At 36.9% G+C, this 15,136-nt stretch overlaps 4 protein-coding genes and 1 long non-coding RNA gene across 9 annotated transcripts in view; 3 read left to right on the forward strand and 2 right to left on the reverse strand.

Moving 5' to 3' along the window:
* Positions 1 to 57: 57 nt before the first annotated feature.
* Positions 58 to 4,590, forward strand: LOC122408669 (sphingomyelin phosphodiesterase-like). Its single transcript, XM_043415597.1, has 8 exons — positions 58 to 412; positions 895 to 1,211; positions 1,337 to 1,720; positions 2,177 to 2,349; positions 2,437 to 2,637; positions 2,892 to 3,243; positions 3,392 to 3,582; positions 3,661 to 4,590. Exons 1-8 carry the CDS (start codon positions 340 to 342, stop codon positions 3,788 to 3,790), a joined length of 1,821 nt encoding a protein of 606 aa, XP_043271532.1. The 5' UTR covers positions 58 to 339; the 3' UTR covers positions 3,791 to 4,590.
* LOC122408673 (uncharacterized) lies at positions 1,228 to 2,577 on the reverse strand. The gene is made up of 2 exons (XR_006260513.1): positions 1,557 to 2,577; positions 1,228 to 1,416 (listed from the first exon to the last, which is right to left on the reverse strand). It is a non-coding gene; the product is annotated as an uncharacterized lncRNA (long non-coding RNA).
* Positions 3,618 to 5,704, reverse strand: Uqcc1 (Ubiquinol-cytochrome c reductase complex assembly factor 1). 3 transcript variants are annotated; one of them, XM_043415602.1, is made up of 7 exons: positions 5,524 to 5,704; positions 5,070 to 5,276; positions 4,920 to 4,992; positions 4,422 to 4,588; positions 4,162 to 4,356; positions 3,944 to 4,057; positions 3,618 to 3,786 (listed from the first exon to the last, which is right to left on the reverse strand). In XM_043415602.1, exons 1-6 carry the CDS (start codon positions 5,554 to 5,556, stop codon positions 3,977 to 3,979), a joined length of 756 nt encoding a protein of 251 aa, XP_043271537.1. In that variant the 5' UTR covers positions 5,557 to 5,704; the 3' UTR covers positions 3,618 to 3,786; positions 3,944 to 3,976. The 3 variants fall into 3 exon arrangements, with proteins under 3 accessions (XP_043271537.1, XP_043271536.1, XP_043271538.1); XM_043415601.1 differs by lacking the exon at positions 3,618 to 3,786 and having other exon boundaries at positions 3,814 to 4,057; XM_043415603.1 differs by lacking the exon at positions 3,618 to 3,786 and having other exon boundaries at positions 3,814 to 4,057; positions 5,070 to 5,293; positions 5,524 to 5,669.
* An 18-nt stretch (positions 5,705 to 5,722) lies between these two features.
* On the forward strand, positions 5,723 to 13,832 carry LOC122408667 (uncharacterized). Its single transcript, XM_043415595.1, has 7 exons — positions 5,723 to 5,867; positions 6,590 to 6,937; positions 7,433 to 7,750; positions 7,828 to 7,996; positions 8,492 to 8,632; positions 9,606 to 9,748; positions 10,347 to 13,832. The coding sequence occupies exons 2-7, from the start codon at positions 6,593 to 6,595 to the stop codon at positions 13,101 to 13,103; spliced, it is 3,873 nt and encodes a 1,290-aa protein (XP_043271530.1). The 5' UTR covers positions 5,723 to 5,867; positions 6,590 to 6,592; the 3' UTR covers positions 13,104 to 13,832.
* A 329-nt stretch (positions 13,833 to 14,161) lies between these two features.
* Tsp66E (Tetraspanin 66E) overlaps positions 14,162 to 15,136 on the forward strand; it is a 57,816-nt gene continuing 56,841 nt past the window's right edge. For all 3 annotated transcript variants that reach the window (XR_006260872.1, XM_043418269.1, XM_043418268.1), the window contains exon 1: positions 14,162 to 14,531. The gene's annotated coding sequence lies outside the window, so the exon portion shown is untranslated. The remainder of the gene's footprint in view (positions 14,532 to 15,136) is intronic.

Below are 15,136 nucleotides of genomic sequence, written 5' to 3' on the forward strand. Positions count from 1 at the left end.
TTTGAATGAATAATCATCGAGACGATCGATATTTCGAGCTCGAGTAGAATTAAATCGATTGCACGTATCTCCAGCAATCAGATCACCCGCAGCCATTAGAAAAGGAATATGGACCGTCCTACTTTCATAATCGATACTATTTCGAATTTGATACAATTGAAACGTCATCAATGTTGGTTTTTATCGATTTGGTATCTCATTCTTTCAAAGATTTGGACTATCCTGTCGTGAAAAAATTCGAGTGAGTGTCCGATACGAAATGATAAAAAACAACTCTCGTTTATCCGATTGACCAACGCCACATAAGCAGAATTTAATCAGCTCTCATTCCCCTTCGACATGTGGCTCATTCATGGAATACTCGTTTTTCTCACGTTCTTCGCTGTACAATCTTCGAAAACTTCTCTTCCAGGTAAAAAATGTACATTTTTCGAAATTTTACATTTTTAAAGATTCTTATATTTGAATGAAACGTTAACCGCTCGACTGGTGAAAAAAATTGTTTGAAAATTTTTGAAACATCATTTTTCAAAACTCTGATGAAATAATTTTTCGGTTGTAGAGTAAAAACCTCGTTCGGGAATGGAATAAGTAGCCTTGGGAAGCCCCAGAATCAAATTATTGTGAATTTCGCTAAATAATTTTCTCGTACCAGTTTTGATCGAACATTGAACAAAACTTGCTAATTAACCAGTTAATGATGGACTTTTTTTTAACATACGTTAGCTGAATTTTTTTTTTCTGTTTTATCTTATTCAATATCTCAGGAAATGTGAAATTTTTAATTAATCGTGCTTCGTGACAGTGAATGCCTTCAGATTTTGATGTTTGATCGCGTAATCATATAAGAAAATTCATTTGTAATGCCATTGATTTTGAATTTTCTATCAATAGATGACAATGAAGATTTGAATATTTTCACTGACGCAATACTTAACTGGACGCGAACCGGATGTGAGAATGATTTATTGAGGCAATATTTTCTCAAATTGGCGTTTCCAAGCGAACTACAAAATTCGGACTGGCGTACATTCAGTAATTCGAACGCAAAAGCTGCGTGCACGATTTGCAAAGCTTTTGTTAAAGTAGTTATCTCTCAGCGGATAGAAGGGGCTGCTATTGAAGAAATTCAAAATAACATCATAAAACTTTGCATATATTTGAATCTCCAGAAGGAACTCGTGTGTCGAGGGGTCATCGAAACCCAATTGGTCAGTGAAAGAAACGTTTAGGCTTTTGCAAAATCAATTAATTTATTCCGACCGAATTTTCTCTCAAAATGAATTTTTCTCAATTTCAACCTCCGGTGCTCACAATGGGAATTTTTACCGTCCAGCCGATACTGCTCTTCATCGTGGATCAAGATCAACAAATCGATCCGGCTGATGTTTGTGGTTTAGGCTTGCAGAGTGAATACTGCTCGACGATTAGTGACAAATACAATTGGCAAATAGAAATCGATGAAAATCCACCCAACGATATTGTACCCCCGGACGTGGAGGGAGATTTCAAAGTTTTGCAATTAACCGATATTCATTATGATCCTGTTTACGAACCTTATGGGAATTCCCAATGCGGTGAACCGATGTGCTGTCGGAAAGGACAGAACGACACTAACACCGGTGATAGTGTTGCTGGATATTGGGGTGATTACAACGACTGTGATCTCCCTTGGCACGCTTTGATCGATGCACTTGTCCATATGAATAGTACGCATAAAGTAAGAATTTAGATGTTTTTACTTTCATTCGTGTTATTTATGCAAATTATATATTTTACGTTGAAAGCATTTTTTTGCTCCTTAAAATGACAGTAAAAAAAGTTACAGGTTCAGGCTGCTATAAATTAAATTGACTTTAAAATTGAAAAATAAATAATAAAATTGTCAGATTTCAGTCGAACTGTTTTGGGAAGATATTCACTGTGTAATAGGCAGTCAAAAAAATGCACGAAACAATTGATTTTTGTTGTTGTACTCTTGATGAGAACCTCCCTTCAATCAATACTTTTACATCGATCTGACAATTACGTTTTTCCTTAAAATAATCGATTCACCGTTCTTACGTACAATGTTTTGAATAATTTTCCCCGTGAAAAATGAGTACTGCAACATCTTTTTCGTCGAACGACCAAACCGTGAGCATAATGAGTGACTTTTTGTTTTATAACAAATCAGGATTTGTCGTACATTTATTTCACCGGTGATTTGATTGACCACGGTGTTTGGGAAACAACGAAGGAAGGAAATATTGAAAGCATTAAGAAAAGTTACAAGAAAATGAAGGAAACTTTTCCGGATATTGCGATTTATCCGATCATTGGAAATCACGAACCGCACCCACTCAATGTGTAATCATGAAAACTTTTATTCTGTAAATCAAGCACTAGATTCTGCGGGAATTATTCTAAACTCTTTTATCTCAATTTATTTCAAAGATTTGCTCCGAACTATATTAAGGACGAAAACTTCAGTACTGAATGGTTGTACAAATTGAGCTCAGATCTTTGGATCGAGTACGGATGGTTGCCAGAGTCGACGAGACAAACTATTTTGCAAGGTGGATTTTATACCGTCTCACCTCGCAGAGGTCATCGAATAATTGCTCTCAATAATAATGTTTGCTACACCTTCAATTGGTATGCAATTTTTATTATTTTTTTTTGGCTTGTGAGTTTTCAGTGTATCAATTTGAAAAAAATCTTAAAGAAATCGTCCAGTTTTCGAATGCAAAAGTTTTTGAAAAAAAAAACCTCATTTTGGGCAATCATTTAAATTGGGAAAATGGTCTGTTGAATATTTTTTTTGTTCATTGTTCGTATTTCTTACGTTTCATCAATTTTCTAACTGCAATACTTATTTGAGCATCTAATAAATTACTGGGACAATTCAGGTGGTTATTACTCGATCCACAAGATCCAAGTGGCCAATTACGTTGGTTAGCAGATACGCTATTGGAAGCTGAAACGAATGGCGAATACGTGCATATATTGGCACACGTACCTTCGGGGAACAGAGCTTGCTATGCCTCGTGGAGTAGAGCGTATCGAAAAATCGTCGATCGATTCGCCCACATCATAAAGGCGCAATTCAACGGCCATACACACTTCGACGAATTTAACGTGTTTTACGATCTTGGGAATTCGAGTAAACCTGTTAACGTTGCGTGGAACGGTGGCAGTTTAACGACCTTTACTCGACTTAATCCAAACTACAAAGTTCATACGGTCGAATCTAAAACTTTTGTAAGTATCGTAGAGAAAAGTGTATTCTCGTGAATATTTTACTTGACAATGCATTATTCCATACCACCATGTACTTTTGCATAAGTAACGAGGTGATGCCATCATCCAAATTCCTCTAATTTCAAGTTTAATCCTTGTACGAATGTAGGAAATAATAGACATCGATACGTGGATCTTCAATTTGACAGCAGCGAACGAAACTCCAGAATCACGACCGGAATGGTATAAATCTTATTCTTTCAAAGAGGAATACAATCTCGAGGATCTCTCAGTCGAATCTCTTCACAAATGGATTGTTGATAAGTCGAAGAATATCTGGACATTGCAGCGGTATCGCGAGTAAGAACAAAGGAAAAAAACATTATCCAACGATCTTTGATTTTTAGAAATTGATGATTTTTCCTTTTAATTTTGCAGACATTTTTACAAACGTGCTGATTCGTCTACGAGTGAATATTGCGACGAAGAGTGCCTCCGCAATCTCTTGTGCACAATCGTAACAACGACACCGAACCTCGAGGGTCAATGTGATTTTCTTCTATCTTGAGCCGAAATCGACGATAACAATAATAACAGTTGTTATCAAATTTTTTATTTTTTCATATAATTTTTTTCACTAAGACCAATCCTGTATACTCAAACATCAACTAAAGTTAAAAGTTGCATTTACAGTGACCATATACACGTCTTTTCGACTCACCGTTTTCGAAAAAAAAACAACCACATGTTTTCCTCAAAGATTTCGAAAATCGAGCCAGTTTATTTTTCTCATGTTCATTACGTCTTCACCAGGAGTTTTATCCAATTCGTTCATCTGTAATTTTTTTTATCATTTCATGCTAATAACTTTGATAAAAACAGAAATAATCATATTCTAGATCTTTTTAAAATGTATGAGTTATGCATTTTTTTATTTACCTGTTTACGCACGTAAGCGACTAGTTTTTCTATCACCTCTGGGTCGTTGCCTTCGCATTGATAAAATCTACGCCACAATGCTCCTGCAAGGACTTTATCATCGGACATAATCCCTTCGTCGTAGCCAACGATCGCAGCATTAAATTGTTTCGAAAGTAATATGTACTGATTCCTCAACGCAGTCGTATTGGGTTGCTGGAATAAAATGTTATTTAAGAGAGTATTGTTGAGAGAAAAGAAAGGAACAGAAAGATTCTTACTCCCAATTTGTCCTTCCTGACGTTGACGTCATCCCACATTGCTTCGACTATGTAGTTTCTCAGCTCTTGACCAAGTTGTCCTTCCGCCATACACCTTGCCATCAGCATCCAAACATGCAATTCGGTGATAACGAACCAGGAATAAAATGTGTCCGGCATTTTAAGATCTAGTGATTCACAAAAATTCCCTTTTTTGAATTACTGCCAATATTATTTCTGAACTTTTATCCACTGAGAAATTGCACTGTTTGATGTAAATTTTTCATGTTCAATGAAAAATGATGAGTTCTAGAGTCGATTGAGTTGGACAAAGTTTCATGTTATTGCAAAAGTCTGAGATGCCTGAGTAAAACAAAACTCAAACAAAACATGTACAGATTGATTGTTGAACAAAACATTTTGACAATTTGGTAAATGTGCTTAAAGAACTCGAAAAGTAAGAATGACTATATGAAAAAAGTTGACAACGATTAACATGTGGCTACAGCATAAACATACCTGAAAAAAAGACCATGTAGTTGATTTTATGTACAATATCTTCATATAATAAAGCGCCAATCGCTCTTCGTCTCTGAGAATCAGTAAGAGTGGTGTAAATCTTAATGCAAAACAAATATGTGAAAGAAAATTGGTTATAAAGAATCTCACATATTTGGAAATACTGGGTAGAGGTATTCTGCGTAGCAGACGTATGAAGAAATTTGGCTCTACATCGTGTGATACCACATTGTAAGTTGGAACAGCAAGACGAAAAAATCGTGTTTGTGGCGGAAGAGCAAATGATGGAGTGTCGAGGGCGGATAATCTTGTTGCGCCATAATACGGAATTATTTCATTCCCTGACATACACAGCAACTAAAAATTCACCAACTCTTTGTGTAAAAATAAAGTCAATTTTTAATGTTAAGATAAAAAACAGTTTCATCTTTCGATACGCTTATTATGTTTAAAGGTTAAGCACATCGAATTCAGCTGAAAGAATCCTAGTTTTCTTAAATTTAATAAAATTTCGTCATTCAACATAAAATTATTAAAATAATAGCTATTTTTTCTTGAGCACTCAGGTTAGCGAGATCCAAAATTAGCGTCAACAAAAACTCACCTTCACCGTAGAAGTAAATCGTGTTCGAAGCATAATTCGCTTTGATTAAATTGAACAGTTTTTCGTGATTATAATCCAGATGCTGAATATTACTTATTTAATTCATGAAAAATGAAAACAATTCAAAAAACGGAGTATTTTCGTGATCAAATTGGAAAAACACGGTATACAAGACTAAAGTGCTGCCTAGAAAAGAATTTAGTCAAACGGCGAAGATGAGAACTTGCCTCCGAAAAATGGAGGTCACCGGGTGATTGAGTTGTTATGACCGAGCTCAAGAACACATTTGCAACCGATTTCTTCGCAAAATCCATCGAAATTCTGATCCCCAGTACAACAAATTGGTAATATTGCTATCAAATAAGTTTTTTTATAATCATTTTTTTACGCCGACTGCTATTTTCTTGCTTCTAAATGAAGGAGAGACCGTAAGATCTGCAAGTGATTTAACTTCACCCACCACCTTCATAAATCCGTAGTTAAACTTAACTCATATCTGTATTACGGCAACTTTAAATCGTACATAAATGTAGTTTTGACATAATAATTAAGAGTTTTAGCAATTAGCACAGTCCTATAGTATTGTTTACAACACTCTAAAGCACTTGTTCATAATGTCGCAATGTTTGCTTCACGAAAATTCGCTCCAACTCGCATTTCACTCACGTTTGAGTGCAAAAAAAAGATGTTCCACGCTAATTGATCTTCAAGTTGGTGAATCAGGCATTTTTCGCGGGAAATCGATAAAATATCAGTAAAAATTTACAACATCGAGTTTGACAATCATAAATAGAAAATTCATGAAGATTCGAATGAAAACATTATAATTGTCCAAACGGTTACCCGTTTTACCTGAATTAGTGAAGAATCGAATCGCGAAAACTTCGATTTGTCCCCCTTCGATAATGAATCCTTCTTTTAATTTATTTATCTGGTATAGAATTACCAATTACCTTCAAATTTTCACGGACGATCAAAGTTTCCAAACAAATAAGTGAATTTATTTGCTAAAAAACAAGAATCACATTTTTTCAACCATAACCATTTGAGTCCGCTGGGTTTTCAGACAATGAGGACTATGAAGCCAAAAGCAAAATTAAAAAAGAAAGATGCCAGATATGGTAAAATGAAATTAGCCAATGGCCAAAACGCAGATGAAACTTCAGATTTTTCGCAATTGCGAAAACCTGTTGATACCAATTTGTCCAGTTTAAAACAAGTTGCTGAACTCTTTGAAAAAGGAAGTGACGAAATTAAGACTATACTTAAATATGAGTGTGACATTGTTTACGAGTGCAGAATTTGTCGAAGTCTCTTCCGCAGTCTTGCTAATTTTATATCTCACAAGCGAGTTTATTGCATCGAGAAATATTGCTTCGTACCTCGGCGAAGAGATATTGATTCCACGGACTCGGTAAGCAACGGCATATCTTGTTTATTCTAAATATCAACCTTTCTATTAAAAACTCATTTTCACTATTTATTTAGAATGCTCACTAATGAAGAATGAATTAATATTCATGTTTTTAGACTCTAGTCTAAATGATCCATTTTCAGTTGATAAAATTAGATAACAGAATTTTTCAAATTATTTCATTTAGACTCGAGTCTAAATAAAACAATTTTAATTCATTACAGTTGACTCTCAATCCATAAAATATCCTCAAATTATTTTATTCAATGCTAATAAAGTTTATTCATAAAGAACCAACATGTAAATTTGTTTTACACAAAATTAAATAACATGCATATCCAGTGGGTGAAACTCTTATCGAGGCACCAGCTGAAGAGTCAATATTTCACTTATCAAGCAATAGATCTTTTCCCTTTGCTGTTGATTATCTCATAGATAAATTAAAGCGCTGTGTGCAAGTTTTCATTCATTTTATATAAAAATCTCACATGATAGACTTTTGAATTGGAGCTATCAATCGATCCGGACTTGAGGAAAAATAGTACAAATGACAGAATTCTCCGAAGTCAATCTCAATTGATGCACGTTGAGTCCAGAAAAGACTTGACTTCTGTCGTTGATATGTTAACAAAGAAGCAGAACAATGTAACAGATGTTGACTTAACATCCCAAGAAAACGGCAACAGTTTGCCATTTCATATCACAAGCGACGATGAAAAAATTGTATTGGAAATTATGGATTCTGGACGAGCTGCATACCAAACAGTTTCAAGTTTGGAAAACATTGCTACCGGCGAATTGATGAAAAATCAAGTAATGAGCCTTTCAATGAACAGATAGTCTCAGCAGCGGATGAATTTTTTCAACTTTTGGCCAATTAACATTTTCAGACGCTTGAATTGAAAAATATAATAAATCAAACCACCGGAGTACTAGGACCTGATGGTCAACTTGTCAAGATTTCCAATGATCCACAAAATGAGGATTTGACAGACGATGAAGAGGCGTTGCCTCTAGATGATAGACTTGTTGCCAGTGGAGATATAGTTTGTACAAAGTGTGAGTGCATTTTTATAGAATCAATTTGCCTTTTGTTCACTATGAAACAAGTACTCCCATTTGCCTTTTCGTACAATTATTTTCATTTCCATTTGTAAAAAAAATGGTTTTTATTGCAGTAATTAGATTTTCATCAAGATACCGTAGGGTGGGAAAAAAATGTAAGGGTTGAGCTTTACTTTTATTTGTGGGACTGTATTTTGTTCAAGGATTTTGGATTTAAAGGGGCTACATATTTGAAACATGGGAGAAAGTCATTGGTCAAAAATTTGGGAAATTATGAAAGAACATCCAAACAAAGGTTTCTAACTGCGTAGAAGGGAATTTTCATCTCTTACAACTCTTGATTATTCTAATTTCCTCAGAAAACCGACAAATTTGGCTTCAGGAATCCAATTCTTTCCGAACTGGTTCTTGATTTTTCGCGTTATCATTTGGATTCTGTCAAAGGAATGTTTGATTTTACTATAGGACAAAAATTTTACTTATTTTCAGGCAACGCAAAATTTGCGACAAAAAAAACCCTGACGTTTCACATGAAATCGAAACATTTACCGCATCGCATGTGCTATCCGTGTCTATATTGCACGAATACATTTACGAATCGTTGGAGTGTGTATCGACATTTATTCAAAGGTATTTTTAGAAACATGGTCAAATACCTAATAAAACTCGTGGTCGCTCGTATTTACGAAAACAACAAAAAAAAATTACCCACTTTTCAACTGACTTCCAAAAGGAGGGAGGAGGTTCTCAAATCAACCTTCATATAACCTATAATTTTTAACAAAAGTCACCAATTGAGATGAATCTTTTTTATTCTAAAGTAGAACTGTTCAAAATGATCCTATACGAATTTCGTAAGAACCTGATAATGATGTCAATATTCATACAAAAGTGGTATATCAAGACCAAATATTTTTTATTTTTCTATTCATAGAACACTTACAATTATGGATATCAACATGTTTATTTTAATCGGTTTTTCATCGTTTTTCCTTATAACAAATGTACGAGAAAGAAAATTTGTTTACAAAGCGATTGAAAGAATTGGAAAGCCTTTTTGGCAGGAATCCATTCCAAAAGAGCTTTGAATTGTCAAAAAAAGGATGGTAAAGAGAACTGACATAACAGTTTATGTGTGATCGGTGTATGGCTTCGGAAATCTATCTAACTGAGCAGCTCGATGCAAGGACAATGCTTGAATGGATAGCCGCCGAGATATGTTCCTGCTCACACATCGATGAATGTGCTGGGGGCAGGTTTTTTCAGTTTCCGATGGTTGCAATCAGTTGACACTCAGTTAAAATGTAATCTGTACCGACTGGGTTTTTGACAGTTACCCTTGGCCCTCGCGCAAATTCGCTACAGTAGTGTAATGACAGGAAATCTCTTTGTGTAATACTCTGGGAGGTCTCGCAGGACCACTCGTAAGAACAGTAAAGCAGGGAAACAAAGTGAGATTGAATTGATAAAAAGGGCTCGTCGATACATGAAAGAGAATATTCTGGAATAATTCAAGATTGAAAATTATATTGTAGGAAGTGAAACTACTGTTAAAAATATTTTTCGTACTCTTTCAGATATTTTCAACAAAACTTTTGTACAGTTCACAGAAAAACAAACGACCAAGTGCGGAAGATACGTTCGCAGATTCAGGCTCGACCATACAAACGAGAAGTACCAAAACTAGAAAAAATTAAGGAAACAAATGAAGTACAAAAAGGAGACGATAAAATCAACGAAGAGCAGGTTCGTGCTTTTAGTACAATCGAGATGATTCCTTAAGGAAGTTGAGGCATTAGAATGAAAATGATGTCACCGCTTTTAAACCGATTGCATCTTATAAAGTGAAGTGTAAAAAAAAATCAGTTAAATTTTCAGACAGTTTAGGAGCGTCGTTGCTGAGAAAAATCAATAACAATTTGGGCCAAATAGCATGTAATCTTATGGAAGTCAAGACACATTCAGTGATACCTCCGTTAAAAATGATGCTAAAAATATGAAATTTTTTGGGCAACATGAGCAAGGCTTGCCGAATAATGTCAATTTTTTTCAGATTTATTAAGAGATTTGCTGAGATTATATTAATAATAATCTGTTTTCCGTACAGTTTTTTGAGGCTAGGATCGTCACTGTTCGTGTTTTCGACTGAGCTTTCACCAGTTTTTCGTCTTTTTTTCCCCAACTTTTCTTTAAAGTGTATGCAACATTGCCAAACTGTAAACTGGCCTAACTTTTGAACGGTACAGGTCATCACTTTTGGGTAAAAAAAATGACTGTACAGCCTCAACTTCCTTAACATGTGATTCAATCAGAAATAATCTAATTTTCTTGCAATGATCATCAGAGCTCGAATAATGATGAGGACAATTTGGACTCCGAGGTTGAGACACATAATTGCAAACGATGTGGAAAGCGTTTCGAGCATAGTGCCATGCTGATCTCGCATTCTCAGAATTGCCCGGAACAGGCTTTGGGTGCAGGACGACGGAGAGCGAGGAAAATTCCACCTCAAAGGCATTCTGGGCTCGTAGAAACAGAAATTATTAGTTTCGAAGGATGGAGAAAAGAAAAAGTACAAATGGATGTTTCAGGAATACCACAAGTGTCTTCTTCAAGTGCGAAATCTGCAGCGGATTCGAATGATCGGAAATCGGAATCATCTCCGGGCAAAAAAGAATCGGAATTAATTCCTGTAGGCGAAAAACTGGAATTATCCTCGATACGCGATAAATCGGAATCGTCTACGACTAGTCGAAACTCGGTATCCCCACCAAACCGTATTTCGGACTTTTCGTCAGCGAAACGAAAATCAAAACTGATTTCCATGAATGAGATATTGGAAAGCGTATCGGTGGAACGAAATTCAGAAGCGGTTTCGTTAAACCGAAAACCAAAATTGACTTCCATCGCCCAAAAATCAGAGTCATCTTCGACAAATCGTAAGTCGAAATCGCCGTTGATTATTCGGAGAAAACCGAAGTTATCTTCGGTTCATAAAGTATCAGGATTCATAGTAGCAGATTCTGAATCCAGCGAATCGTCATCACTGCTTGGGAAGTCTGAATCGATGGTGGAAAAATGGAAGTCAGAGTCAGCTCCTATAACGCAGAAATCAAAAGTATCTCCGATCAATCGCAAATTGAAAACACCGGCGATAATTCGGCGAAAAATAAAGTTACCATCCCCTGATAAAGTCTCGGCAATACTCGCGGCAGATTGTGCATCTGAAACAGAGTTAGCCTCCAAGAATTCTAAATGGGACGTTATCGATCGAAAATCAGAATTGTTTCCTACCCATCGGAAATCGAAGGTGACTTTGACCGACTCAGAATCTGATTCAGTTTCGATAGATCGAAAATTTGAAACAGTTTCGCGGAGCCGAAAACCGAATTCGAATTGTACCGACAAAAAACTCGAATCGATATGCAACAATCGAAAATCGGAATCATCTGCCGTCAGTTCAGATGGCGTCGCGATTGAAAGAGCTAAGTTGCCCTCGATCGTGACAAATCCAGCTGCGGAGATATCGATCAGGGTTGAAGAAGTGTCGAGTTTGAGTAAAGATGTGTGGGACAAAATGGGTACAAGTGACGAAGCAACCGATAGCGATCTTGCACTAGAAACCACCGGGTCTTCAATGGTTCGTTCTCCACTAAAAAAACTGGCTGAATCGCCGATAAAGAAGTTTGAAAAATCGTGTAAATCCAGATTGGACATACCAGAAGTGATTTACACGACGATCGACAATTCTCGACCGGTGGAGCTTTCTGTTCTGAACAAAGAAAAAAAATTAGGCATTCAATATCGAGGAATTCGTCTGCCAACGGTGACACTCGAGAAAATAAATGTACCTCGAGCTCAAGCAAAAGAACGGGGAATAGAGTTGTCTTCGAACGTGCCGAAAGAAAAACCAGAGTTCGAAGCGATATCCCAATCGCAGCAGTATCGTAGTTTCCAGTGTTTACCGTGCAACCGGAGATTCACATCCGCAGCTAATTTACGGAAGCACATTAGCGCTCACGTGAGAAGAGATCGTTATCGTTGCAAGCTTTGCGAAGGTTTCAAGTCGTTGCTCAAATGCGACGTGGTGGCCCATTGCAACACGGTTCATAACACGAAAAATGATCGTAATTTGCTTGCCGAGCTCGTCGTCGAGGAGCCGATTCACGGAGACACATCCGCCGATGATACGAATCACGCGGTCAAACCGCCGGACGAGTTTGAGATCATCGATGTTGGTTCTTCATCGAAAGAACAAGGTACGACCGTCCTGCCGATCGAGAACGAGATTGCGGTCGACGAAAGTACTGAAAAAAGCGAGATCGAAGAGAGTACGGACGCCCCGACAAACGTTGCACAGCTCCTTCGGCCTGATCCTCGCCCCAAACGAGGAAGACCTCCCAACGTTAAGAACAAAACAAAGAGGGGAAGAAAGAAAAGAGTGTTAGGAAGGAAACGCGTTCTCAGGCACGTATCGCCACCCAGATTGCCCGAAGAACCATCCGACGAAATCCCTCCAGTCATCGAAACCATGGAGGATTCTGCTGAAAATATTTCTCAAATTTCAAGTGGAAGAGCACCTTCGAGAATGGACTGCGATCCCGAATTGAGAAAAATGGTGATGGAAGTGATTTTTGGCTCGGGGGAGTTCGATCAAAATTCCGAAAAGATCGATAATGATTCTCAGGAATTTGAAAACGATTCACACTCCATTAACGACGATTTCGATCAGGTTATTGGTTGCCGAGAAAATCTCGTTCCTTCTCCCCCGATCCAGCAACTAATCTCAACGGATCCCGATCTCGTTGCTGCGAGCATCCAAGGGGACGATACTTTCAATAATCAACATCAAATTCCAAACAATTCGAACAACAATTTATTGCACCAAGTTTCCCACAATTACGAGTTGAAAACCATCGCTGATAATCACGATCCCATTGTATTTTCAAAACAATCGAATTTCGTGGCGATTCAAGTGTCCACGGAAAATCCTCTTGCCTGTCAACAGCATTCTCTGTCACCAGGTTCGAAGCATTCAAGTCCGAATGATCATTTAGTCGAGGCAGAACAAACCGAAATTACAGTTTGTACCGAAAAATGATTTTTTTCTTCTCTTCTTCCTAACGAGTAGAGTAAGTGCAGCTAATTCGGGATCGCGTTATGCTCGTTATTTTGTATTCCAAATTAGCTTCCTTTCCTCCGAGATTTATGCACCTTATTTGTATAAATCAAACCTATTAATATTGAATAATTTTTTTTTCAATTAATTATTGATTTATTTGTGTATAATACAATTTTTTAATTTGTGAAAAATCTATCTCTATAGAATGCGGTGTGCTTATACAAAAATTTTATTATACCTTGCATTATACATGATTAACGACCGAAATTCATCAGAAACATCACATTTTTCGAATTACCAATTTTTCCGGTCTCTCCCAAAAATATTTGCATTTTTTCCCGTCAATATTTCCGATATAGTTTGAAGTATTAAACTACGAAAAAAGTAGACCTGTATAGCTTGGAAGAATCGATCTCCAGGTTCTCTGAAAGACGTTAGTTCAAAATTGCTCTTCATTATTTTCATCGAAGTCTGCATGTATTTGTATGTACCGTCGTTGTATGAAAATGCACATATGTACGATAAAGGGAAGCCGGACGACGAAATTTGGCTAGTAAATAAATTATGTTGTACTTGACAACAAATCAATGAAATCAACGTTATTGATGATCATTAAAATTCATTGTTACGCTTCATGAACGAACATGAAGAATCGAACATAAAAAATGTCCCTAATTTTGTATGTAATAAAAAAAACGAAAGTTCTAAGCATCGTTGTATTTTTTCCTTGATTCTGTACCGTTAAAATTTGACTGCAGGAATGATCTTATGGCCACAGCTTCAGTCGATGAAGTTGAATTTTTGCAAAGCGTGCCCAATTTTTATATGAGAACATTTGAAAATGTAGGGACGCAAATTTGCCGCAATTAATTTTGATTTTCCCGCGGTCAACACAAATTCTCGTGTATTTCCGTGAGAGTTCGGCAGCAGCGCACTTGTCGAGTGTTGTTGATCGGCCGCCGGGGGGAGTGGAGAGCGCGGCGAGAAAGGCGGGACCGGCGAGCGCCCGAGCCACCAAGAGGGGAGAGCTGGACATGAAACAGAGAACAGACGCGCTGCGAACGGCGCTGAAGACGGACGTGAGACGTGTTTTTCGTAATCGCGCTATTTACCCGTAAATTTGTCGTGTTATTATGTTCGTTATCTCCAGTTTTCTCAGTCTTCAGTGATAAATTACTCGCGAGTGTGAACGGATCTATAGAACAAAACGTTTTTTTTCGTGATTTCGTGATTCGGTGAAGGGAAGCAAGCCAGAAAAAAACAAAAGGATCATTTCGTGTGTGCAAGAGATTCTTTTTAATCTCGGTGTTTGCGCCACGTAGATGAAAGTGTCCGATAGTTTGTGGGTGACGATTTAACGAGAGATCATTTCGTTGCCTGGTTGAACGCCGGCTGTTTTTTCTGAGGGTGAGTTCACAAAAAATTCTTTTATATTTTATCCAAAGAAAGGACTACAGAATATTTCTCGAATTGTAAACAGATGAAAACAAAGAACAGCGCCGCAACACGGATTTCAATTAAAGTTTTGTCCTCGAAGTAAAAAAAACGTCATTTTCAACATCCCTGGAGAATTTTAGTGAATATTTCATAACCCATTTCATGCAGTTTAGACTGGTGAAAAAATCTCTGCATCAGCGAATAATTTTATTTCATTGTACGAGTAAAAATTGATCCATTTTACGATTCATTGGATTGCGAGTCATACCAAGGGAGTAATTTTCAAAAAATTCAGACAACTTTCGAGGAAGCGTTACCTCCATGCTTGGATGGAGCAGCACACGGATAAAATTATTACTGCAAAGTGCACTTGAGAAAACCATTTCAAAATATATTATCATAATATTTCACGATCATAATTGCCGTCAAACTCAAAATTTCTATTCAATTTTTACGTAATATTTCTATCGATATATAACCAAAACACTCGAATGTGGTTGTACTGTTTGTTTACGAACGACCACGTGACTGACCGTGTTTCATCTATTCTCTTGAAAAGTGTTAACAATTTGAAG

Source organism: Venturia canescens, chromosome 4, assembly GCF_019457755.1.
Source record: "Venturia canescens isolate UGA chromosome 4, ASM1945775v1, whole genome shotgun sequence".
Lineage (NCBI taxonomy): Eukaryota > Metazoa > Arthropoda > Insecta > Hymenoptera > Ichneumonidae > Venturia > Venturia canescens.

Excerpts from the sequence above, each read along its gene's own strand:
- LOC122408669 (XM_043415597.1), top strand. The coding sequence starts at position 340 with ATGTGGCTCATTCATGGAATACTCGTTTTTCTCACGTTCTTCGCTGTA. Across the intron at positions 1,721-2,176 it reads ATATGAATAGTACGCATAAA|GATTTGTCGTACATTTATTT; the intron begins GTAAGAATTTAG and ends ATAACAAATCAG. Across the intron at positions 2,350-2,436 it reads GAACCGCACCCACTCAATGT|ATTTGCTCCGAACTATATTA; the intron begins GTAATCATGAAA and ends TTTATTTCAAAG.
- Uqcc1 (XM_043415602.1), bottom strand. The coding sequence starts at position 5,556 with ATGCTTCGAACACGATTTACTTCTACGGTGAAG. Across the intron at positions 5,277-5,523 it reads GATTTACTTCTACGGTGAAG|TTGCTGTGTATGTCAGGGAA; the intron begins GTGAGTTTTTGT and ends GTGAATTTTTAG. Across the intron at positions 4,589-4,919 it reads CTACATGGTCTTTTTTTCAG|ATCTTAAAATGCCGGACACA; the intron begins GTATGTTTATGC and ends GTGAATCACTAG.
- LOC122408667 (XM_043415595.1), top strand. The coding sequence starts at position 6,593 with ATGAGGACTATGAAGCCAAAAGCAAAATTAAAAAAGAAAGATGCCAGA. Across the intron at positions 6,938-7,432 it reads ATATTGATTCCACGGACTCG|ACTTTTGAATTGGAGCTATC; the intron begins GTAAGCAACGGC and ends CTCACATGATAG. Across the intron at positions 7,751-7,827 it reads GCGAATTGATGAAAAATCAA|ACGCTTGAATTGAAAAATAT; the intron begins GTAATGAGCCTT and ends TAACATTTTCAG.